Source organism: Strix aluco, chromosome 15, assembly GCF_031877795.1.
Source record: "Strix aluco isolate bStrAlu1 chromosome 15, bStrAlu1.hap1, whole genome shotgun sequence".
Lineage (NCBI taxonomy): Eukaryota > Metazoa > Chordata > Aves > Strigiformes > Strigidae > Strix > Strix aluco.
The window spans coordinates 15,029,553-15,054,705 of NC_133945.1; the positions used below are offsets into that span (position 1 = coordinate 15,029,553).

At 41.1% G+C, this 25,153-nt stretch overlaps 1 protein-coding gene across 10 annotated transcripts in view; it reads right to left on the reverse strand.

The window, feature by feature from the left end:
- LOC141930046 (multidrug resistance-associated protein 1) overlaps positions 1-25,153 on the reverse strand; it is a 59,167-nt gene that overhangs the window by 9,740 nt on the left and 24,274 nt on the right. For 6 of the 10 annotated variants that reach the window (XM_074840320.1, XM_074840319.1, XM_074840318.1 and 3 more), the window contains exons 10-25: positions 24,543-24,720; positions 21,858-22,019; positions 20,977-21,069; positions 19,386-19,589; positions 16,678-16,824; positions 16,216-16,303; positions 14,709-14,778; positions 13,686-13,812; positions 12,339-12,515; positions 11,151-11,318; positions 10,597-10,774; positions 5,933-5,977; positions 3,966-4,050; positions 3,110-3,248; positions 1,974-2,181; positions 811-1,121 (exon numbers count right to left, since the gene is read on the reverse strand). In XM_074840320.1, coding sequence (XP_074696421.1) covers positions 811-1,121; positions 1,974-2,181; positions 3,110-3,248; positions 3,966-4,050; positions 5,933-5,977; positions 10,597-10,774; positions 11,151-11,318; positions 12,339-12,515; positions 13,686-13,812; positions 14,709-14,778; positions 16,216-16,303; positions 16,678-16,824; positions 19,386-19,589; positions 20,977-21,069; positions 21,858-22,019; positions 24,543-24,720 — 2,380 coding nt within the window. Of the gene's footprint in view, positions 1-810; positions 1,122-1,973; positions 2,182-3,109; positions 3,249-3,965; positions 4,051-5,932; positions 5,978-10,596; positions 10,775-11,150; positions 11,319-12,338; positions 12,516-13,433; positions 13,483-13,685; positions 13,813-14,708; positions 14,779-16,215; positions 16,304-16,677; positions 16,825-19,385; positions 19,590-20,976; positions 21,070-21,857; positions 22,020-24,542; positions 24,721-25,153 lie in introns of those variants that run through there. The other 4 variants (XM_074840321.1, XM_074840327.1, XM_074840328.1 and 1 more) reach the window with 4 other exon arrangements.

Below are 25,153 nucleotides of genomic sequence, written 5' to 3' on the forward strand. Positions count from 1 at the left end.
GAATCACAAGAGAGCTCCCGACAATCTGGGCTGTTAGTTACAGAGATTCAACTTACACATGGGAATACATGCCTTCTCCAATACTTTTAGGCCTAAAAAGACCATCACATACACTCCGCTGTCTTTAAACAAGCACCAATCAAACCATCTCATGTGATAAGCCATTTTCTCCTCTTTCTCTTCTCTGCAAGCTTAGTTCAACCATATAAAACACACACATCACTGCCTTTAAGGTTTACTAATGGAGCCTGACAGGATTCACTAATTCAAGAGTCAAAGACAAAACCCAGCTTCTTCTCTCTGATCTGTACTGGCTCTACTAGATTTCTAAGAGTAAAGCAAGAGTGAAGCAAGCACACCCCACCTACACAAGACAGAGTGAAAGGCTGCCATCATTTCTCTTGCTCTGTAAACAATACTCTGACAAAACAAGCATATCAGCAATGCACACATACCCCTCTAAAGGCTACTCTACTGTTTGGAAGCAAGTTTTAGAAAAGTCCATACGTTTTCCATATGTGGTCTCTGAGCAACAAGCTATACAAAATGTGCCTCAATCTACTGGCATTTTTATAAAGTCTGCTTAGGTATAAAAGGATTACCTTCTGCACAGAGGCTATTCTACACTTGACAACAGAAGAAAATGCTCTGCTAACATCAGCTAATCAATAAACCGTGCAAAGCACAGCCAGTCATGACTCAAGTCAAACACATTAAAATCTATCCCAGTGCAGAGTCAGAAAATAACGGTCTTAAGTTACAGAGGATAAGTGACTGCTGGTCCCAGTGCCCCCCAGTAAAACCTCCTACCTGCACAAACAAGTAGACAAGTCCCAGAGGTGGAATAATGACAGCAGCTATAGGTGTGGCCAGCAGAATGATGATACAAGCCCCAATCACATTAAATGTTGAGCCCATGAACATCTTGATGATTGGTGGAATGGTGGAGTCAATGGTATCTATCTCCTTAGAGAAACGGTTCACCAAATTTCCACTGGGTGTACGTTCAAAGAAACTCATTGGAGACCTGAGGACGTTGTGCAGCAGGTTAAGGTGCAGGTGTCGTGAAGCAAATATTCCCCCTATTGACACAACCATCGAGTAGCCAAACACAGCAATACCTAGAAAAGAAGACTTGTTTTTAACTGTTTCCACCTCACACTCTAAACAGACTTCTTCATTTTGTCATCACTTAGCATTAGCACATCTCTAGTACAATAATCCTGAGACCTGGGGTTCACTACAGGCAGACTCAGCAAAGTAATTAAAAAAAAAAAAAAAAAAAAAAATCAGTGAAAACACCACACCTCTCTCATGGAACAAGTTGTTTCTCCATTACAAAGTTTTGTGTAATATTTGAGCATTTTCCCTGAGTAAAGACCACTGAATTTTAAGGTGGCATTTAGCTGTTATGGAAGGATTTTTATGGCAATTCTGAAGTGGGGTACTTGGGGTGTCAGGTTTCATGGGAAACAAACTCTGACCACAGAGGACACATAAAAAGGCGCTGAGCTGGCCTCCCTGTGGTGCCTTGGTTGGACCCTCAAACAGCCAGAGGAAACACCAGCCTACAGAGCTCAGCCAGGCTGTGGCTGCAAGGGAGGCAGCGTAGCCATGGCCTCCTGTGACAAACAGTCCCTATGAGCCAGGCTAGCACAGCTCGGTTCATTTACAGGCCAAGGAGCCATTTCCTGGGTCAGACATTTTGTCACCAACTGCTGGCTCACCAGCCCCCACAAACCACTTTCATTCTTGTTTTGTACAAACAAAAGAAAACCTTATTCACTAACTGAATAATTGTATAGGTTGGTTTGCTTGCCTTTTTTTTTAATTCACTCAAGTTTTTCATCTTAAGCTACCCCACACTCAAATCCTTAGGAAACTGCTGCTGCAGTTCTGGGGATACAAGGTCACCAAGAGCATTAGAAACATTCTGAAGCAGCTAATCTTAAAATAGGTAAGACCAAGCAAACCTTGAGAAATTCCCAGTGCTCCATATACTCCCAGTCTGACATTTGTGTACTGCTGTGTCCCATTGATAACAGGATCATCTGTCCATAAACTTAGCCAGTAGTTGGAAGACAGGGAGGCTATATGATTACACATAAAGAGGAAAATGCTCAAGAAAGAGATAAAGAGTCCAATTGCTTTCATGTACTCCCAGTACACTGTTGCCTTTACCTAAAGAGAGAAGAAGGGGGGGAAAAAAAAAAATATTCATTTTGCAGATAAAAGTTTCAAAACCAGCAATTCCCCCTTCTTCAACCCCTATTTAAAGTCAATATCCCTGCATCAGGCCATAAAAACACAACAGTTGCACTCTAGAGAGACACTGCTTGGGAACACAAGCTGCAAAGTGTTCTATGGAGATGTGCCAAACCAGATATCCCTCCAGGGCAGTCACACACCATCTTTCCCCTGTCTTCTATGGAAAGGGAAGGGTAGGGAGAGCACTGCCTGAAATAACACAGAGCATCAGTGGCTGAGCCAGAAACTTCACTGAGGAGTTCCAGCTTTTGACTCTTTTTACCACAAGATTATATAGCCTTTAATGAAATCCTTGCTCCACATAGCTTGTATCCTATGATCTATCTTTAACCAGAGGATTCAAGCAACACTGCTAGGAGGTGTAACTGCCATTTTCCCAGGAACCTCACCCTCTGGTTTCTCAGAAAGCCCTGGGTATCCTGGGATTAGATGCTTGTGTCTACAGTGGAAACTTGGCTTAAATTCATCTGAGTCAATTCCAGCTCCTTACGCTGAAGGGCAGATTTCATTAGGTCACCTAATTTGTCACAACCTCTCTCCAAGAAATAGCTGCAAGGTTTTCAAGTCTTCTTTTAAACTTTGATGTGGTCAGGCCCATCATCTTAAAAACAGAAGTTTAGGTGTCAGCACTCTTTCTGCATGCAAAACTGGGGCTCAGCTTTGGGAGCAGAGAGAACAGCAACACTTCCACAAAGTACTACACAACAATCAGCAAGTCCAAGAATCCACTCAGACCTCTCTCACCCCAGTTAGATGGCCTTTGGAAGGTATTTTCTTCTGAACCCTGTGGATTTTTCTGAAATTGAAAAAGAGTGCAGGAAGTGGGAACAGGAGACCTTACCCTCCCAGTCTTCGCTGTGTCAGCCTCCGTCAGCTTCCAGGAATTCTTTTCAGCAAGCGGCTTCTGCAGCTCTGCTGTGCTGCTCTGGTGCTGTGTCTTCCCAGTGTCTCTGCTGTATGTTGAAGAGTTACTGAGTTGCCTGTTTGAAGACATTTATTTTTCAGTCTTGATACAGGCCAGGTGTTTATTTCATAAATAGACTTCAACAGTCCACAGCTCCAAGTCAGTGGTTACATTACTCTGGTGATAATCAATCTCCTAACCAGTCAGGCCAGTGGTTACTACTGCTTCTCTCCTCCCCTTAAAGTGCGCTTCTAATCCTCCCTGATGGCATCAGTTCTCAAGTATCCATCGTCAGATACAAGTAACAGGCTAGCCAGTCAAAGAAGTCTTAGTTGAGTAATCAAACTCCAGAAAGAAAAATGCTTGGTGATCATCAACATCAGCATTTACAAACCCTATCATACAGTGCAGCTGCCAGAGTGCAAAAGGGTACCCACACTGGCATCAAAATGGGCAACTGCACTCCCAGACACTGATTAGTTTCCAGAAATACAGTATCTCTAGAGCACAAGAATAAGGCACAATGAGATTGATTTGGGGAAGGTGTGATTAGAGTGATTGCCTTTGGGCTCTCTCAAGCATAACAGCAGCTGTACTAGGTCAGACTAAAGGTCCACTTAGTACTTCACCCCACCTGACAGCAGTCAAACAGAAGCCATGGGAAAGCATATGAAAGCTGGACTAGCCAATACATACTCACCCTTTCATGGGAGCCAAACACCAAATTACTGTTTGTCCACGACTGAGTAACAGGGCAGAAGGGGGGGGGGGGGGTGTAGGAGAAAAAACACACCTATGCATCAACTTTCCAGGGGCTTCATTCACAAGGGCTCCATTTTCTATCGGCCTTCCTTCCTTTCCAGATGGACTGTTTGTATCTGGGGATGGGTGTGAAAAAGTAAACATGAAAATGGTAAGCAAAAAGTTATCAAGGTTCCTTTTTAATCCTAAATGCCAGGTGCAGTCCTAATGTGCAAACAAAGCAGGGAACACAAGTAAGTGCATATACTGACAGATAACCGACAGATGAACAACCAGTCTCACCCGCAACAGGACTAGCTGCCAAGACAGTAAACATTTATTTTTCTATTTTTCTACCAAATGTAGGCCAGTAATAATAATGTAATGTAATTACAAGGACATACTTAATGTTAAAGCATGCAATACCAAGTGACACCATGACTCACTCTGTGGGGGAAAAAAAACCTACAATCCAACCACTCCTTTTCAAACCACATCTTTTACACAGTTAGCTATAAATTATTTTCATTATATACTGTAATGAGAAGGCATTCTAGTAAATGATGGAGTGAAGCTGTAAGAAGAGAAAGCATGTGCTATTAACTTTGAGCCTTCCTGCAAAATTAAGCAGGAAGCAACATGCAAAAGACTGGTGTTTTTAAGCAACCTCAGGAATCACTTTAATTTAAGCAAGAGATCTTTCTACTAATGTCACTCAAAAAAAAAAGTTTTGTTATCCCACTTGTAACAAGATTCAGCACACACTAAAAAATTGTCTAAAATGCTTCACAAAACCTGTCAGCTTGAAATATTTCTTGGAGTAATTTAATTCAGTGTAATACAGTGCCATGAGTAAAACATCTAGGTTCAAGTTGTACCATCATTTTCCTAATACAAACCAGATGACTGACTCCTAAAAAACTGTCAATTAAATGGAACTCTATTCTCAAGTATGAAAGTTAATTCAGAATTAGTATCAAAAAATAATTTTGCATTTTAAAAGGTTTATGCAAACAAAAAAGCCCACCTGCATCTATTCAAAAGATATGTGGGAAAATTTGGGTAGATCTAGAGTCTGAAGTTTTCATGTTTTTATACTAAAACAAGACATAGGCATAAAACAGTTCATCAATACATCAAGTGTAGACTGCTTGAACATAAAGCTGTTCCCTCCTGTGTCTGCAAACTGAACGTTGGTTCATTACTCCAAAAACCCAAAGCTAAACTCTTCAGTGTGCTCTAGAAACAGAAAAAAGCAGAAAATGTGGAAGAGTGAAGAGTTCAATGATTTAGTTCTTATATTTATACCAACGAGAGCAAACCAATATGGGACTGCTGGTTATTTTAAGCACTTGACAGCATTTCTTTTGAAAGGCTCCCATACGAAAACCAGCAAGCATTCCAGCATCGTAGTGCTTTAGAGCATCACTGAAGTTCTAAACCCACACAAACAAAACTGCAAATAAACCATCCTGCCCTAACAGCTCTTAAAGTTGATTTTGTGTTGTAGGCTACAAAGATTTCCTTCTTATACCGCATCTACCTCCTGAGAAGGAAAAATGCTCAAGATCACCATAGCAAATCTGGCATGTGCACATAGAGTATAAGCTCACTAATGAAGACTCTTGAAAAATGTGTCCAGAAATGATAGAAGGGAACAGCCGCAAGTGCTGAATACACATATGAGAGCAAAGAGGACCTTCAGGGCTGAATCCTGAACAATGCCTCTCTAGGTACACTCAGTACACTCCGAAGTCCAGCATGCATCTTTAAAGTTTATTTAAAACTTCCTCATGGAAGTGTTTCAGATTAAAAGTTGCTGCTGATGAGTTATTTACAAGCCGACACAGCAACTGTTGCAGTCACACAAACAAGGACCATGCAAACCAAGCAGACACCTTCTATCGGGCAGGCAAAATTCTTCTAGTAATGACTCAGTCTCTTGTAAATGAACTGCAGCTACTCATATAACTCCAACACAAGCAGTAATATAAAGCCACATGGCAAAAAAGCAATTACCTGTTTCCAGAGGTTGAATCACTCCTTCTAATGAAGTATCTGAGTCTAAAAGTATATATAATTAACTTTTTCCAGAACACACTCAACCATTTTCAATCTTTACAAACACATCCAAGTATCACAACCTAAACCACAAAAGCATAAATGCCCAAGACAGGATCAAATTCGCTGAAATGGACTTCTTTTTAATCCCAAGCCTCATACACAGTAAAAAAAGACAACCTTGAGGAAAAAGAAAAAAATCCAAGTCAGATGGCTACAAGTGAATGACCAAGAAACTCTGTTTCCTTCAAGATAGCACTAATGAAGACATAATAAAAAAATTTTAAGTGGCCTCCTATTGACAATGACAGAAGAACCTCCCTATGTACACGGAACTACCATACATATTTTCCCCAGGGTTGGGGAAGAGACTTCATTCAAGAATCTTAAGAGACTCCCGGACCTTAACATTAAAGATGCAAAGCATCGTGTTCTCAGAATGGCAACTTTCGTCCACATGGCTACGTCTCTGCTCCCCCAGCTCTGCTCTTCTGCCTTACTTTAGTCATGCAACTGCAGCGAGAGATGACGACCTGTGGTAGCACTGTGTAGTCCACAGTCATCATCGTGCATAGACAGATTAGTAAGAAATAGTGAGATACTTCACTCTTCCAAGCATCTTGATACTTTAACAGCACTCATCTTGAACCAATATTTGCTTCTGCCATTTGGGGCAGAGGCTGCAAGTAGCTTTTACTTCAGGAGAGAAAAAGGGAAGAGTTGAATTTTCCTGAAAGTAAAATTAATTTAAGAGAAAATCAGATTATTTCCTGACACAGACAGGTATTTGCTGAATTACCACTCAGTCCAGACTCTAGAACAACATTTGAAAAAGAGCCAACACATCTCAATATTAAACTTTTGCCTTCCAAGGAGTCAGAAAGAAAAGAAGCACCCAGCCTACAGGCATCATAGAAGCTATCTTAACCATCCAACGTTGCCAAGAAGCTTAACGCAGCCTCACGTTAGAAAGAAGCAGTCACCAAATACAGGTCTTCTGGGCTTTACGGGCAGATAGTGTTGATTGTGAAGGCACAGCATTTTACCCTGTAGATATGAAACCCCAGCCCATAATGCAGAATTAATTTTTATTATGAAATACACACTACTACCTAGTGTATAATACAGAGTTATTCAGCAAGGAAGCCATCTGCCTTTCAAATTCAGCACTTTAAAAATAAATCTAACTTTATTTTTTTGCTGCTGCAATTGGGAACCAATTTCTACAGAGGACAAGCAAGGCCCTGCAGCTTACTCCTGTACCATATTGTAACAGGACAACAGCTGGAATTTGGGGAATTAAGTCCATAAAATTTAAGAAAAAACTCAAAGACATTCAAATTGAATAGCTACAAGTGACAGATCAAGACACTTCCTTTCAAGATATGTAGATTGTTCAACTAAACCCTACAGTCCAGACCCTTACCAGCTCTCAGAGTATTTTTACTGCCCTTTCCCTCCAAACCAAAACTGAGTAAGTCTGTTGTGCTGACAATTCTCATAAAAATGAGCTGAGTAGCCACTGAAAGGTCTTTCAGCTTTTTAATCTGACTGCAAAGTCACAGATCCAAACACTAGGGAAACAGCCATCTGAAGCACAGCCCACACAATGTAAAGCAGATTTAGAATTACTAATTGTGCTGTACATCTCTATCTTTCAGGCACTGCAGTCAAGGCCAAAGATGAACCAGACAGTTAAAAAAGCATTTCAACCTTACAGTGCAGTTGCACTTCTGTGGAGCCAATTTCACTCCCCACAAACACTAAAAATAGCTCCAGGATTTTCAAGGACAAACCAAAGTTTATGCTGAAGCCATCTGGAAAATACAGCAAAACCCCAACCTGTTACAACAAAAATTAACATCTGCTGCATTAGTTTATATGTGAAGGAAATATAAGGAGGTAATCCTGAAGTAATTATTTGCTATCTCTACAGCAAAAGGTATTGTAGCAACAGCTACAAGTCCAGGCGGGGGGAGACACGGGACAACACCAAAAAAGAAATACATTTACAGGAGTCCAGGGCAGATCTGTGACTCCAGAGCAATCTGTACAGGCAGGAGTAGTACTGGCACCAGCAAATCAGCCACACTACATGCCAGAGAATGGAAAGACTGCTAAAAGCAAGAGGGATTTGGATGCTTTTTATACAACCTGATAGGTTATTTTACATGTAGTTCCAGTTACTTTGGAGAAGATAATACACAGTAGACGCAGTAAGGCATCCATTTCATGTACCCACAGCTGAAAGCAGCAGCACTGCACATTGTGCTCCCTGTGGCTAAGCAGCTTCTGCTGCCACCTTTGTTGCTGCCTTCTGCATCAAGTAGGATGCTGGAGAAGGGGGAGCTCACATCTCCCCTCTGAGCCATCCTGCAGACTCACATGGGGGTAGCTTTCTTGAGTGGGTAGTTTTCCCATACAGAGAACACCACGAAGCTGAGGATGGGAGAGGCAGCAGTACAGCACACAGACAGCAGAATCCCAATGGGAGAGGACTGGGAAGCAATGAGGAGCAGACTCACAACCAAACCTCAGAGGCTGGGTAGGAGGAGAGGCTTTACTACCCTTGCAGAAGCAGGACGTATTGCAGCCAGAAAGCACCAATCCACAGTTTTCTATTTTGCTCCAGATTAAGTGTTTTCAGGCTGCCAACATGTGGCTTCAGACATAAGGGAGCCTCCCTTTTAAAGTGGGCATGCACATCCCCTCCAGCTAGCTCAGGCTGACTCCCATCACAGATTACTCTGTGTTTATCCAAGAACCTGTGATTTTTAATAATATTTAGTGATCTTTTACACATCTGATAAATATTAATATTATCCCTGTGAATCAGACAAATAATGCCCCTATTTTTCACCTTTTACCATTGGCAGAAGATCACTCGACCAAAACAGAAATGTCTGCTGCAAATAGGCCAGCGCTATGATAGAACAATCTTCTCCAAATCACCAGGGTCATACTGAAGTTAAAAGTGCCTTTTATTAGACAACTGCAGAGAAGCACGGCAAAAGATAAAACACTGTCTCACTTTCCAAAAGAAGATTCAGTATTTAAACAGAAAAGTAAAGTAACTTAGTTTAATGTAAAGGACTTCAAAACCTACCATGCACTTGGAAATGGGAAGAGACAAAGGCTAAAAGAATAAGGCTATTAAAGGAGGCAAATCTTTGTACAAGTCAACTTGTTAACTTCCTAGGGAAGCACAGAGAAAGTTAATTTGCCTCCGGAAGTCTTGCACACTGAAGAAGACTGCAACAAGTCTGACTGTGCCCAAAGTAGCTATAGGAGCACCTACAGAAAATACACAGAAGTTAGCCTGATTCTGCTTCCATAAAATCTCTTCCCACAGTGCTTTTCACAGTGGGAAACCCCACTCACAGAACACTCTACAGTGTCCACCCAAACCAGCATCCCAGTCTGTAGAATGACAACTGAGACATATCAAGAGACCCTTCCAAGAGAAGAGGCAGCCTACAGCAGGGCATCCTGACCTCGAGCCTCAGCTCGACACATCACCCCCCCAGTCCAACTCCCCATCAGGGATGGCTGGATGCATGAGAGGGAGCCAGGAGAAGATGCCACCTTGCACATCCAGGAAACAAACTCTGCTGTTCGCAGCCTCCAGGCTGGCAACACAGACTGTCCTTGAATAGTAGAGGGCAGCTTCAGAGAACAAGGCTCACAGTCCTCACACAAGGAACTTTTAGATGAGTATGAGGAGCCTTGCCAAAGGCAACCATTCAACACCTCTTTAACACTTCACAGCTTCATCACTACAGCTAAAGAAGGCAAAACAGAAATGGTACCACTGACAGGCATGTGAGTAGACTAAAAATGTCTTGTTTTCACTCTAGGGAATGGGTGGGAATCAAGGGTTTTCCAAAGGGAAGATGAAGGGAAAAAAAGTGGGCTCAATCTCTTCCTTGTTCTGGAGAGCCTGCTCTGCAGCACTCACCAGCACCATTTGCTACCTAACAGGCCTCAAGCATGCACCAACAACTTAAACCCAGCAAGCACAGCGCAAGCACTCCTCATACTTTTTGGCATGACCATATGGAAGAGTGTCAGGAAACCACCACAGGCAAGCTGCTGAAGAAAACAGGCTGGAGACAAGAGGTTAAGTTCCCTTGTTAAAATTCAATAGTGCAACAGCCTGCAGGTAATAAAAAAAAAAATAAAAAAAATCTATAGTTCTCTATCAGTGCAGTTCTACAGCTGCTTTGTAAAGCAGAAGGAGGAGTCAGGGACATCACCTAGAAAAAGGAGCTGCTTCTTCCTCCTCCCCAACCCCAGAGGAATTCACAGCATAAAGATGATGCATCCTAATAAAGCACAGGAAGGGTGTATAAACCCCCGCTGGCCTTTACTTGATCTCACAACCATCTGAATTTTGCTCTAAGAGGAATTTTACCACAGATCTGCTCCACATTTTCCTAAATTTTAAGAAAGAAGGTGCATTTAATATCACAACCTTCAATGCCCTCAAGAAATAAGCACCTCTACCTATAGGTATATCACAAGAACTAGTAATTTCTTTTAACTTTCCTTGCACTACTAACATGACTCCCTTAGCATGGCACACATAAGCTTATCTCAAGAGATTTTATTTGTAAGCTTACCACTGTTCTCCATGCTCTGTTCAGCATTAGCATATGTACGAAGAAATTCAGCAAAAGCCCCATCTTGCTTCAGCAGCTCTTGGTAGGAGCCCATCTCAGAAATTTCTCCGTCAGACATTACCAGAATTGTATCCATTTGAGGCAGATAGTTGATTGCATGGGTTACCAAAACCCGTGTCTAGATAACAAAAAAAAAAGTTTTTCCAACATCTCAAATTAGTACATACAATGGTTGAACTACTGCTCTTGTTGCTTGAATTCTGTGTATAATACAGTAATAACTGTGGACAGGCATGCAGGATTTTTAAGAAAAAATACTGTCCTTGTCTTGATTTTTTCATCAAAGAATTCTGATTTACAGAAACAAGAGCACATTTCAATACAGAAACTCAGTGTTTTATAGAAGTCCTCTAAAAATCTCAGAAGGATCCCTTCATTTTTTTAGATGTTTGAAACAAAAGTCTGAATATGCAACTTGACAAACTTGCAATCATTTGAACTCAGCAAAGAAAAACAAATCATTCTCTAGAGACAAGTATCTTATTATGACATACTTTATTTTTCAGGATTCCTTTTGGTCCAATAACTTTCTCAAAAATATGTTTCCCAACATGAGCATCAACAGCTGATAAAGGATCATCAAATAAATAGACATCTGCATTACAGTAAACTGCCCGAGCAAGACTGACTCGCTGTTTCTGTCCTCCAGACAAATTCACACCCTGGGGAAACAAGAAAATATGATCCTTTATTTACAGCTGAAAAGACATGTCTCACTACAGTTTGTAGAAGACATGTCATACGTGGTTTATGCAAATTAAAGAAATTTAAGTATTGTATGAACAGATCTCCATGATGAGTAATTTCACTACCACAATAGCATAAGCAATCACAGTCAAAATCCTCTTGGAAGGAAGCACATCTATTAAGTTCTCAGTGAGGCACTACTCAAAAAAAAGCAATTGTAAAGCAATTAACCCAGACCGACCTACCTCACTCTGTACATTCAGAGGCTACTCTTCTTCTCGGTTGTATTTCTGCAGTGCTGCCTCTGATTTAATAAACTCTGTTCACACTCTAAAATTTGGTTGGCCTGCTGACCAATAAGGAAGATAAAGCTGCACCCTTTACTGAATCTGGGGCTGTCAGTTGGCAGCTATACCCCACCTATAACTAGTCAGCAGGCAAAGCACATATCCCTACATATCCCTGTCTTCTGGAGAACATCAGCTTAGTAGAACACCAAGCTGGTTACATACCATACCCTGCCAGCCACGTGGTTAGGGGACACCCGGTGCTGCTCCCATAGCAGAGCACCACAACATCTACGCAAGTTTCTAAATCCCACACCACACATACTTTTGTAACCAAGGGCCAGTTTTGGGGTTTGGTTTTGGGGGCTTGGGGGAGGGGGTGTGTGGTTTGCTTGTTTTAAATAAAGCTGAAGTGTTCAGAAGATTCTTCTCTTGTTTCCATACATTTTTCTGCTCTATGATCATGGCAACTTAGAGACAATTAAAAACTGTCATTGCAAGATGCTTTTGCATTTGTAATTGAGGACAGGTTTCCTCCCCTTTGAGGCTTAAAGACAAGGAAAACATGCTGTTCACATTTGCCTCTTATTCTAGAAGATTTCTACTCTGAATGTTTTGAATTCAATACAACTTTATCTTAAAGTAGAATAGAAGTCATACGGCCTTAACTACAATACTACTGTTACAGTAGAGTGGATATTTAAATACCTTTTCTCCTATTTCTGTTTTGTCTCCTGTAGGAAGAATCTCTATATCAGGCAGCAGCGCACAAGCCTCAATCACACGCTTATACCGGCTCTCATTCATCTCCCTTCCAAAGATAACATTATCTTCCAGAGTTGCATTTTGGACCCAGGCTTGCTGAGGAACGTAGGCTACTGAGCCCTGCAAGAAAAATAAAGTTCCTTATTCAGTACTTTAGACTAAAAGACTGCACACAAAGTCAAAGCACAGCAGGGCTTTGTGAGGCAGGCAGTGCTAATCACCTCACAAATTGCCTACGGTCATTTCAAAACTGCACAAAGTAATTCTTGGACTACCATCTCCTCCAAAATGTTATTTTTATAATCCTCTCTACAAGTGAATGTAACAAAGTGTGTTGGTGGAAAATTAAGGACTTCAAACAAAATATGATTGTCTAACGTAAACTTGGAGGGAACATTTGTTTAGAGAGTATGTTTGCACAATTACTGAATGTCAAAAGTCATTAGTTCTTTCATACAGTTATAAATTATGTTCTGCATAAAACAATTTAATCTGGAATGCAAGTGTTTAACAAATGCATCCCTGCCAAGAGATTTCTGCAGGAAGTAGGGGAAGCAGTTTTTATATAAAAGTCACTTCAAAGGAAGAGACTGAGCTACTGCAAAGTATTTTGCTTTGAAGATTAGTTCTGCCTTCTCTTTCTGCACAAATAATCAGTGATTCAGATATCATCTACTTTATTTTCCCAGAATTCTGGAGATGAACAAATGTGCATTCTTTTAAATGCAACATATTTGTTTTGCTCTTAAAATAATTCTCTTTCCATACATTATAGCAGCAGCAAAATCCAAAACAAGGAATTTTTACTTATTTACTTACTTACAAGTCATTTCTTCTCTGTGAGGTCTGTGCAATTCTGATGTCTAAGAAAGTACAAACTACAACAGCAGCTTTTCCCATGTTTATGTATCTAGGTGTACCTTTTCTCCTTGTAACCGTCTGATGTCTAAGAAGGTACGAACCAATACTGCTCTTCCTCAGGCTGAGTATGTATAATAAGGTCTCCCCATCTCATACCTGGCTGCCAACAAGACTCACCAGAATACTTCTCTTTGAGACCTCCATCATTGTGTCTATTCAGCTAAATCTGAAACCAACAAATTTAGGAGTTGTTGGGTGGAGGCTTAATTACAGAGCGAAGGCTAAGGCATATATGGCTTGCCAGGAAATCAGGCTAAAAAACACATTAATTTGAAAGGCTGTCTCTTCCCCTCTTCACACCATTTGGAAATCCAGAATCCCTCTGGCAATATCCACAAATAGCCGAACAATTCTTCAGACACATCACACCTTGACAACCACGTAGCCTTCCTTTTTGTCCATTTCCCCCAGTAATGCAGACAGCAGTGAAGACTTTCCACAGCCAACTTGACCAACAACAGCTACCAAGGAGCCTTCAGGAACAGTGAAATTAATGCTGAAATAAAGTGTACATAATTCAGCTTGCTTGCTGGCACATCCCAGTAGTTAAAACATTCTGCTGAACAGCCCATATAAAGCCAGATGCAATGTGAACACTCACAGCAAATGCTGACATAGCACTGAAACTTTAACTGTTTAAAAATGCAAACCTCTCATTCAGAAAGCACCCAGCTATACTTAGGACATAGCATCTTAATATCTAGTTAGTCAAAAGGGGAAGAAAGAAAAAAAAAAAGCACTGTGACACAACCTGTCCCAATATCTCTCTCAAATGTTCTGTGAACACATATAAATACCAATGGATACTTCCCAAACCACATCCTTGTCCCAAAGAATATCCAGTGTAAGGCCCAAGAAAGAGCAGCCAAGATTAAGGAAGGGGACAGGGCACAGGGAAGACAGCTTGTAGCTGCATCATCCCAGTTACTTTGTTAGTCATACCATATTCAAGGCTCTTCACGGGTTTTCTCCAGCATGGGAATCAAGGATGGCTACAGTTCAGTGAGAATGGTATTTTAAAAGGAAGACTGAGAACATAGCGCAAACATGAGGGACTAGGGATAACTACGAGGGGCTGATCTGGCTGCATCCTCTAGATGGAGCTCAGCCCATCTGCAGCGCAGAGCAAGAGCCTGAAGTTTCTGAGGCTTTCTCTCCTCCCATTATAACTCTTGTTACTCCCCTTTATGCATTCCATACATACAACGTACTTTGTAAATTCCTCTAGTTCATGAAACCACAGTTTAAAAAGAAGATACAGAACAGGATTTCATTTGTCCTCCTGTTCCTTTAAAGCAACAAACTCTTCTGCATATAGATTTTATAACTCAAATACAGATCATTTATCATGCAGCAAGATTATGGAACAGAACAAAGGCTACTAATTCTTACCTGTTCAGTGAAGGAGGATCATTTTTGGACCAGCTAAACGTTGCATTCTTTACAACAATGCATCCTTCAGCTGACAAATAGAAAATTCATATTTATAGAAGTGCCAACACAAGCAGCTAAATTGTATGCTCTGGATTATGCCACAGAAGTCAATCTAAGCACACACAGGAAGAGGTATAAAGCTACTTTTCCAGCAGAACAACCACCCAATGCTTACCAAAAGCTAGTGTTCTGTTTTTACTGAATTTATCAAGACAGCAAAGGTTCTCAGGTTACACTTATTCAGTGGAGGTACATGAATGTCAACTATACAGAGATCACAACTTACTCAGCTGCATCTTCCTTTATCCAGCAACTGCACTGCAGCACTGCAAAGTTAGTTCAAGAAACTAGCAGCCTCAATCTGACTCGTGCTTCAGTGGAAGCATCAGCTAAACTGTCTCTTCTATGTGTGAAGCCAAGTTACTAGAAAAATGATTGGGCAAAATAAATCAAACTACCAAATAAAATAACTTTGACTAAAAATACAGTTCAGTGAAATGTCACATGGTACTGGCATCTGTAGATTTTTAGTGACAACTCAAAATATACCACTCCTAATTCAACTATGCAATAAATACTTTGCCTAGGTAAATATTTACATTAGTATGCAAGTACAACCCATTATGGACTCAAAAAAACCCCAAAACCCCCCCCAAAAGTGCCACACAAAACCCTACACATGCATGGTTATCAGCTGAGAAAGGGGCAGAGATTCCCAACATGAAGATAGAGAGAAAAAAAAAAAAACAGTAGATGACTGCTTATTGGAAAGTCAAGTGACTAAAATGATACAGAACTCAGCTAACCACCATGAGAGGGAGTGATGAGGATTTCACTATCTTTCCAAAAAGGAAGTAAGAAAAATCATTTAGACGTGATTGATGGAGTTAAAGCCAAGGGGTTTTTTGCAAGAAAAAGGGCATTAGTTTTTCAGCAAATCTGTCTTCATGCTTCTGTATCTCCTACACAGCTCTATATAACCGGACCAGCAACACTAGATAGAGTGGGAGTGACGCTGGGAATAACACTCTTTGCACAGAACAGAAGGTAGAGGCATTTGCCAGAACTGAGATTTATCCTTTCTCCTTCAAGGGTGCTGAAGTGTTACATGATTGTTCTCCAAAATGTTGGGGTTTGGCACAGCATTGATTCTGTTAACTGCCCACAAATTTCAAATGGCTACACTTAATACATTCTAACAAGTAGTTTTTGAAGTGACCGTCTGTGTTTGGATGCAACCATTCTGTAGTTTGGACACAGGAGTTGGGTAGAGGATAGATTACCTGAGAAGGTGGTAGAAACTTTATATAATTTTCATTTTACAAACTTCCTTTTCTGCTTTCTAGCTGAAATTTATCAGTGAAATCCACCAAAATGCATCAAATTTGTTACAGAAAGCGAAAGAAACACTGTGAAGCCACCCAAAACTTGCACATGCTGATTTTCAACAGGAAAAGAAACTCACCCTCTGTGATGGGACCCCTGATTATGCTGTCTGGATCTAACTCTTCATGAGACAGGAACACCCTAAGGCGCTTCAAGGAGACACTGGCCTGCATGGGAAAGGATGCAAAACTATCTTATACTTTGCTCATTACATTTAAGAGCTTGTTGATTTGCACCACATATATACTACATTGTTATTATGCACTCCTAATCCCTCCTTAAATCCATTGCAGTTTCTTGGACAGTCATCAAACTCGTAATTCCTGAATCACAAGAAATATAACTGATTTCAGGAACACCCATCCACCATAAGTGGGATTGATAATTTTGCTTACACAGCACTTAACACACAGGAAATGCATAACTCCCTTTTTGAGGTGACTGAATTTCACCAGTGAACATTCTCTAAATACAGGAATGTAATCTTTCAGCCCAGTGGTTACTTCTGCACAGAAACACCTGTTAATGACTGGAGTCTTACTTCTACTATGCTGCTGATAACCATAGGAAGCATGTTCAATGGAAACCTGAGGATGTTGAATAATGCTAGGGAAACAAATGCCTTCTGAGCATCCAATACGTTCTTCTTGTCTATTGTGACGTACACAGCAAACGTGGACAAGGCAACCTGAAACAAAGTGTAATGGCTACAGTTAGGATGACTTTTTCTAAAGCCACTAACCTAGGAGTCACACAGTCTGACAATTGGAATCAAAGGTCTACAAATCAAAGAGACTAATGTTCTGGTAACTTCCTTGTTCATCGTAACACTTTTTGTAAAACAAACATTTGATTTAAATCAATTGTAAAAAGAAGTCGATGACTCCTCTTAGAGAGGTGTCAAGCGCTCACTTTCTTCACATGGCAAGGGTGAAACCACAAATGTCCCAGGCTATTTGTGGTCACACTGCAGAAGGGGAGCAATGACCAGTCTTTCTTGCTGCTCTCTCTCAGTTTTAGGGCACTCCCCGTGGTACCCTGGTATCAATAACATATATAGACAGAGAAGTCAGAAACACCCTAATGCTAACCCATTTTTTATTTTGCAGAGACTACCCCAACCCTAGATTGCCAAGTACAGCCTACTGTACAGATTTCCAAGTACAGTCCATGGGCAGATTGTTTTCCAAGAAACTTGAAATGCTACGGCATTACACAGATGAAGCCTTATAGTGCCTAAACAGTTCACAACAGTTCAGCTTAAGATCCATGCTGAACAAGAAAATGACATTGAACCATTTTTATCATCAATCATAAGGTATAAAAATATCTTTTAAAAAATCCATATATCTCTTTACATTTTTTTAAAATGTGTTGATTAAATTATAGTAAAATTAAAATAAACTAAGTAAAACCAAATGTTCACTTTCAGATCTTCCCCTCACAGTGTTTTCTTCCGTGGTACCAACACTCATACCTCAGTATATCACAAGATCCAGCAACTCTTCCCCACAGATTGCCACTTAAAACAAGAAATCAAGGTAGGCTAACCTTTGGCATTCCCCCTCCCACAAAACTTGAAACAATTAGCCCAAATGCCTAAGGATCAGTCTCATCTAAGCACAGCATCGAACGAAGACATTAGTATTTCTGTTAAAAATCTGACTGCTGTGAAGACATGCATTGTTCTTCATACAGCGGCTGACTCAGCTGTGCCTGGTACAGTAGCTTGTTTGTACAATCCCTGGTCTGGACAACCATGTCCCCGGGAGAAAGCCATCCCACAGAGATCAAAAACAAGACAGGGTCCAAAGAATAACCTCAAAGCAGCACGTCTGCACTCTTGTGTTACCAGCAATTAGTCTGAAATACAGCCTTATCAGCACACACAGCAGTAGGGGAGGTACTGCAAAATGAATAGTTTCCTGACACCATTATTAAACAATGTTTTAAAGAGCCCTGGCCATGGAAACAGGAGGAGTAGAGGAAATAAAGAATTTTGCATGCCAGAAGTGCTTTCAAGTAGGCACTTACAATAATTCTTTAATCAGAAGAACGTATATGAAAGAACAAAAATCTGAGAAGCAAGATGTTAACTGCAGCCTTGCACTTCGAGCAGTACCGTCTCTGCCCCAGTGGCAAACCCCCTACGGGGTAGAACCACTGGCACACATTTACAGTGTGCACTGAAACAGAGCAACTCGTCAGGCGAATTTGTCTTCTCAGAGTGCACATAACAGCATTAAGAAGTCTACCTGCAGAGTTTTATTTAGAAGCTTCATGTAATAATGTATTTATATTAAAACCATCTTAGACTTCTTTTAGAAAAGCATTCACTTAAGAATGCAGCTGATGTTTCCTACCCAGGGCACTGCTTCTTCTGCCTTTCATCATGCCCAAAACATAATGTAAACATTACAAATGTTTGTGGGGAAGGAATCTGAGACTGGAAAGTACACTTAAACACCTTCAACTGGAACAGCACATATTTTATCCTAATGTAGTCATGGCTTTTATTTGCTTCTGCAGACAAAAGCAATGGCCCCTTATTCTAATAGGGTCTGAAGCAATTTTTATGTGATCTCACCCTTCTCTCCCTTTTATTAGTTTAAATGTAAGCTAACCACAAACACAGTGAGGATGTTTCACATATCAAGAATTTTTTTTTTTTTTTTTAAATAAGAACTTGAGGCAATCCCAGGGTACACAATGGCTTTACCTCTCCACATTGTTCTTAAAACAGATGCTGGGAGAACACAGGCCAGCAGTACGCCTGGTGCACAGTGTCCCATTCAATCAAGTACTCTCATCTAAGGACTTGCTGCTCTCAAAGATGCTGAAATAAGGTAAGTTCTACTCTTGTCAGCCACAGCTACCACCTGGAGGGTACTATACACATTAGTAATATCTTCTAAATCTGACAGTACATTTAATCTTCGGTTCCTTAAGTACACCACCAAAAGTAGAGGGGGATGCAGAGGAGGTTTTTGTTTTTAAGTCCTTCAGCCATTAACTTCTAGAATACATCCAACTTGTATGTTACTAAGTTTCAAAGAAAAGAGTAGTGCCTTTTCATAGAGAAGTGGAGGCGTAAGTGTTCAATTTCCCACTGCTGTGGACAATTTCCCACCACTGTGGAGGGCATTCTGACTCTTCCATTCATTAAAAAAACAAAACAAGTTCTCAAGCATTGCCTTGGAAAGTATGATCCCAAAAAGGAGAGCAAACTTCTAGATTTGTTTCACTTACCAAAAAAGGAGCACAAACCCAAGTGAAGGTTGCCATTGCAGCAAGATAAGCAGATTTTTTTAGGACTTTGAGTTCTTTCTGTCTGATGTCTAATACCTTCTCTCTGAAGGCTAATTCCCAAGCATAAAGTTTCAGAACTTTAATCCCATTGAGAATTTCATTCATCAGCTTAATTCTGTTGTCTTTGCTCTTCATTTGAGCCACCTAAAAACAACATTGCAAAAAGTAATTAGCAGAGCACAATACTTGGCAGAGCCACAAAGTTCTGAGCTTTGTATTTTGCAATGGCAAAATTTACCTCATTATCATCAAAAGCTTACTAGCTTCCCAAGCAGGAAATCTGAGATGCTATCTGAACAAACAAATATGCAGAACTAACAAGATGTTTTAAACCAATTGAAAGAATGCTTCATGCAACTAAAAATCCAAACCAAGATCAAAACAATTGTGTCACTGGTTTAAGTGGGATCAACTCCGCATCAGGGAGCCCTGGGACTCAGGTTCCTCCTAGGTACGATACACAGTTAAAAAATAAGCCATTATAACCAAGCTTCAGTGATGTGCAGTTTGCATCTAACCTTAAACCAAACTTGGTTTTACTTCATTTTCAGCGCTATCAATGGCTTTGTGATGGTGCACTAAGGCAAAAAGCTTTCATTCAGCCATGAGAAGAAAGTCCGTTCTTCAGAAGTATCCATCTTCATGAAGTATTTCGATGAGGGCAGTGCAAAGCTGAAAGATATTCTGACTCAGCAGTAGGCAGAGTCAGTAGACTGCAGCAGTACAGTTGCCACCAGTGGCAGTGTGGCTGTGACAGGCTAGATATCCCTACTTCTCCCATGTAGGAGCCAAATGCTGTGTTGTATTTTGATGACTACCTAGAGCTAAAAGGTTTCATTTAAATAAATCAATTTCCTCTGACATATGGTAAATTCAGTTAGCAGTGAAGTCTGTACCAGAAAGCACATGGTGGGACTGTTGGAAGTAGTTTCTGCGATAGAAACATGACAGTTTAAGTCTACTTACGTGCAGTCTCTGTAACAAACTGATCCCCTCTAAAAATCAACTAGGCATCAAGAACAGTCAACAACTAAGACTTCTCCCTCCTCATCCCTCCGGGGGGGGCGGGGGGGGGGGGGGGGGGGGAAAGGACACCAAAAAACACCAAACCAAGAACAAACCACACACACCTCCCCAACACTGCAGCCACCATCTGGGAAATGTATTTCACTCATTAAGGTTCATCAGGCAGACAGTAGTTTATGTTTGCACTTCAGTTCTTAGACATCAAGTTAAAAACTAAACTAATCCCAATCCAATCACTGGGTATTTCTAGAAGCTGGCTAACCTGTTACCTTGGTCCTAACTACTGCAAAATTTTTAGATCGTTATGTACAGATACGCTGTAAGGCTGAAAAATACATGAGTTTGCTTATTCTGCATATACAACATCTGTGACCTTTCTTTCCCTTTTCTTTAAGGGTTAAATAGAGGAAGGGAACAAAAATTTAAAAGGCCAAACCTCAGGAACAGGTCAAAGAACAAAACACGTTTCTTAAAAGCACTCTGTCACATATATAAAGGTTCTAACCTGGTAGGTTTTTGTCTTCATTGCCATCACAGCATTTATCGGAACCAGAAGGATCATAACAGCCACACCTGCCAGCACTGAAGGACCTAAATTCTGAAAAGAACTCAATTGTAAACATTCATTCAAACTAATTTTTTTAAATCTTGTGTCAAGCCACTGCATATGCTGCAGAAAAGCATTCCAAAATAGCTTTTCAACGTCATCTTCCATTTTCAAGAACAGCTTGGGGGAAGAAGAGGGGGATCAAATACGGGCTTGGGTTGATGTTTATGTGCTTTGATTTTTGAAACAAATATACATATATAGCCCCCATAGAGAGAGGTATATATAGATAGAGTTCAGTATCTCTCTCTCTCTCTCTATACACATATACAGAGATATTCTAATGTTTTCCAGCTTTTGCTGGTTTGTCTGTTCTTCTGAAGTAGAGACCCATGCAGGGAGTGACTTCTTGGGGAATATTTCTGATTCTTGGGGAATTTTTCTGTCAAGCTTTCTCATTGACAGGGAGAATGGGGAAGAGTCAGCCTGGTGACTGTCTGGACTAGATCTCTCATACAGTGACTCTCAGAGTGCAGAACCAAGACTGCTTTTCTTTAGATCAAGTGACAAGTGAGATACTATAGGTGCTGCAGTCCCCCAAAAGGTAGTAGCTCCCATCTGCATCCTCCCCCATGCACTCAGATGTGCAAATTAAGAACCTCCTGCCTTCCTTCTTGACAGCAGTGACAAAAGCAGCTCTGAACGGCTTCTAAACAAGCAGCATTTTCTCCCCACTGCTGTAAACCCTCCAGTGGTCTGAACAAGAGCTGTCTGTAGTCATGACCATAGGAATCAGCACGTTGCCAAAGTCAAAACAGGAAACAACACACAATACTCACCTGCCACAGTAAGTACAGTGCTAATATCACCTGGAGAGGTGCAGACCAAATCATGTTGATATAGGTAGCCAAGTCCATGAATCTCTGAGCATCCACAGACATTAGATTCACAATCTCACCCACAGTAGAAGTCTTTCTAGCAGAATTTGTGATAACAAGTGCCTAGATGCAGATTAAAAATAAAAAACAATTATGGCAACATGAAGGAAAACTTACTCATTTGCATTTTCTCCACAGAATTCAATTACTTTGCAGAGTTTAATCTTCAAAACTACAAGCAACCCTTTTCCTGCTTCATATTCTGTGTACCCTGCACAAAATGCAAGTTGTATAGTTTGAAGCAAGCAGCTGGGTTTAAACTAATAGAGAATTCAAGACAACAAGCAGTCTTTGGGGTTAGGGTTGGTTGGTTGGTGGTTTTATTGTTTGCAGGGAGATATTGTTTGATTGTTTTGGTTTTTAGTGTCACTTTCTGTCACACATTTTTCCAACACAGAGCAATCAGTCCATAGCTTTCTACAATCACAGAATCATTCAGGTTGGAAAAGACCCTTGGGATCATGGAGTCCAACCATCAGCCCTACTCTACAAAGTTCTCCCCTACACCACATCCACCAGCATCTCATCCAAACGACCCTTAAACACATCCAGGGATGGTGACTCCACCACCTCCCTGGGCAGCCATTTCCACTCTCTGACCACTCTTTCTGTGAAAAATTTTTTCCTAATGTCCAGTCTAAACCTCCCCTGTTGCAGTCTAAAGCCATTCCCTCTTGTTCTATCGCTAATTACCTGTGAGAAGAGACCAGCACCAACCTCTCTACAATGTCCTCTCAGGTAGTTGTAGAGAGTGATGAGGTCTCCCCTCAGCCTTCTCCTCCTCACACTAAACAGTCCCAGCTCCTTCAATCGCTCCTCACAGGATTTATTCTCCAGGCCCTTCACCAGCTTCGTTGCCCTCCTCTGCACTGGCTCCAGCACCTCGATATCTCTCTCGTATTGAGGTGCCCAAAACTGGACACAATACTCCAGGTGTGGCCTCACCAGTGCAGAGCACAGGGGGACTATCACCTCCCTACTTCTGCTGGTCACACTATTTCTAATACAAGCCAGGATGTCCTTGGCTTTCTTGGCCACCTGGGCACACTGCCGGCTCATGTTCAGCTGCTTGTGAATCAGAACCCCCAGATCCTTTTCTTCCAGACAGCTCCAGCCACACCTCCCCAAGCCTGTAGCCATGCAGGGGGTTGTTGTGGCCCAAGTGCAGGACCTGGCACTTGGCCTTGTTGAAACTCATCCCGTTAACATTGGCCACCGATCCAATCTATCCAAGTCTCTCTGCAGTGCCTCCCTATCTTCATGCAGATCAACATTCCTGCTCAACTTGGTGTCATCTGCAAATTTACTGATGATACACTCTATGTCCTTATCAAGATCCTCAATAAGGATGTTAAACAGAAATGGTCCCAACACTGAGCCCTGAGGAACACCACTTGTGACCGGCCTCCAGCTGGATTTAACTCCATTGACCACCACTCTCTGGGACCATCCATCCATCCAGTGCTTGATCCAAGCAGACCATTCCCTCAGCCAGGTCATGAGCAGCCAGATTTTCCATGAGAATTCTATGGGGAACTGTGTCGAATGCTTTTCAAAAATCCAGGTAGACAATATCCACAGCTTTTCCCTCGTCCAATAGTCGGGTCATCTTGTCATAGAAGGAGATCAGGTTTGTCAGGCAGGACCTGCCTTTCATAAACCCACGCTGACTGGGCCTGTTTCCCTGGTTGTCCATTATATGACTTTTAATGGCACTCAAGATGACCTGCTCCATGACCTTCCCTGGCACTGAGGTCAGACTGACAGGTCTATAGTTTCCTGGATTGTCCTTTCTGCCTTTCTTGTAGATGGGTGTCACATTTGCCACCCTCCAGTCCAATGGGACCTCCCCAGATAGCCATGACTTCAGGTAAGTCATGGAAAGCAACTTGGCGAGCACATCTGCCAACTCTTTCAGCACCCTTGGGTGTAACCCATCTGGTCCCTCAGACTTGTGTGCATCTAAGTGGTGTAGCAGGTCTCTGACCACTTCCTCTTTAGTTGTGCTAACCTCATTCTGCTCCCCCTCCCCATCTCCCAGCTCATGAGGCTGGGGAACAGGGAACAGCCAGTTCCACTGCTAAAGACTGAGGCAAAGTAGGCGTTGAGCACCTCAGCCTTTTCCTTATCCTTTGTTACCATGTTTCCCTCTGCATCCAATAAAGGAGGGAGATTTTCCCTAATCCTCCTTCTGTTGTTAATGAATTCATAGGAACATCTTTTATTATCAATGTTTTACCTGATTCAAAGATGAGGTGGCACTGCTGCCAAGTCCCAAATGAAGCTGTAAATGTAAATGCATCTTAATTTCTGCATAAACTGAAGTAATTTCACACCCCTAGTCTAAATCAGACAAGGTTTCTGGTTTGGCAGTGGCACAAAGAAGGTGCCTGAACTTTAACTAGTAAATTAGAAAATTGCTCTACCTTAAAAGGCTTTTATTTCTAAATTAGATATTCTCTTATTTCTATTAAAAGTTAGAAATCAGCCTAACAGAGTCTCCTAACTATGTTAATTATTCAGACTTAAGCAATGCATTTGCACAGTCACTGAAAGGTATTGTCATATATTTAAAGAAACACCTACCTTTCGATAAATTACACCAACAATAGCTGTTTTGAGCCTCATTCCAGTTACAAAGCAAATATGAAAATACTGGTGAAGAATCAGCGTCTGAAGACAGGCACAAACAAACAGCAGTCCTGTATAAAAATAGCCTTGCCAGTTTGGGGCAGCTTTGTTATTTACAAAGTTGATTAGCAATCTGTGGAGAGAGGAATTAGTTCTCTTAATATATGCAAATCAAAATGTCAGGGTTACAACCTTAGGTTATTCCAAACATTATATGGGTCACGCAAGAACCCAAAGTACCAAACTTAGATAAAACACTTAAGCAAACTTCTTAGAAACTGGAGATCATTTTATACTAGCACAAGTCACTCCCTCCTCCTAACAAAGTACTACTACAAAACATGTATCACACACCTTACATGTACAGCATTCTCTTGGAGCTACACTAAAGTGTCTCATATTCCTTCCAGCTAAAATACAACTGCTTACAGTTGCTTTACTTCTCACCTGAAAGCAATACAACTCTTCCTACCCCCTCAACTCTCTGTTGCTTCACATACTGTGACTGGTAGTCCCACAATCATTACAGTTTAGAATTAAATAAACTCTTCTGCTACTGTTGATTA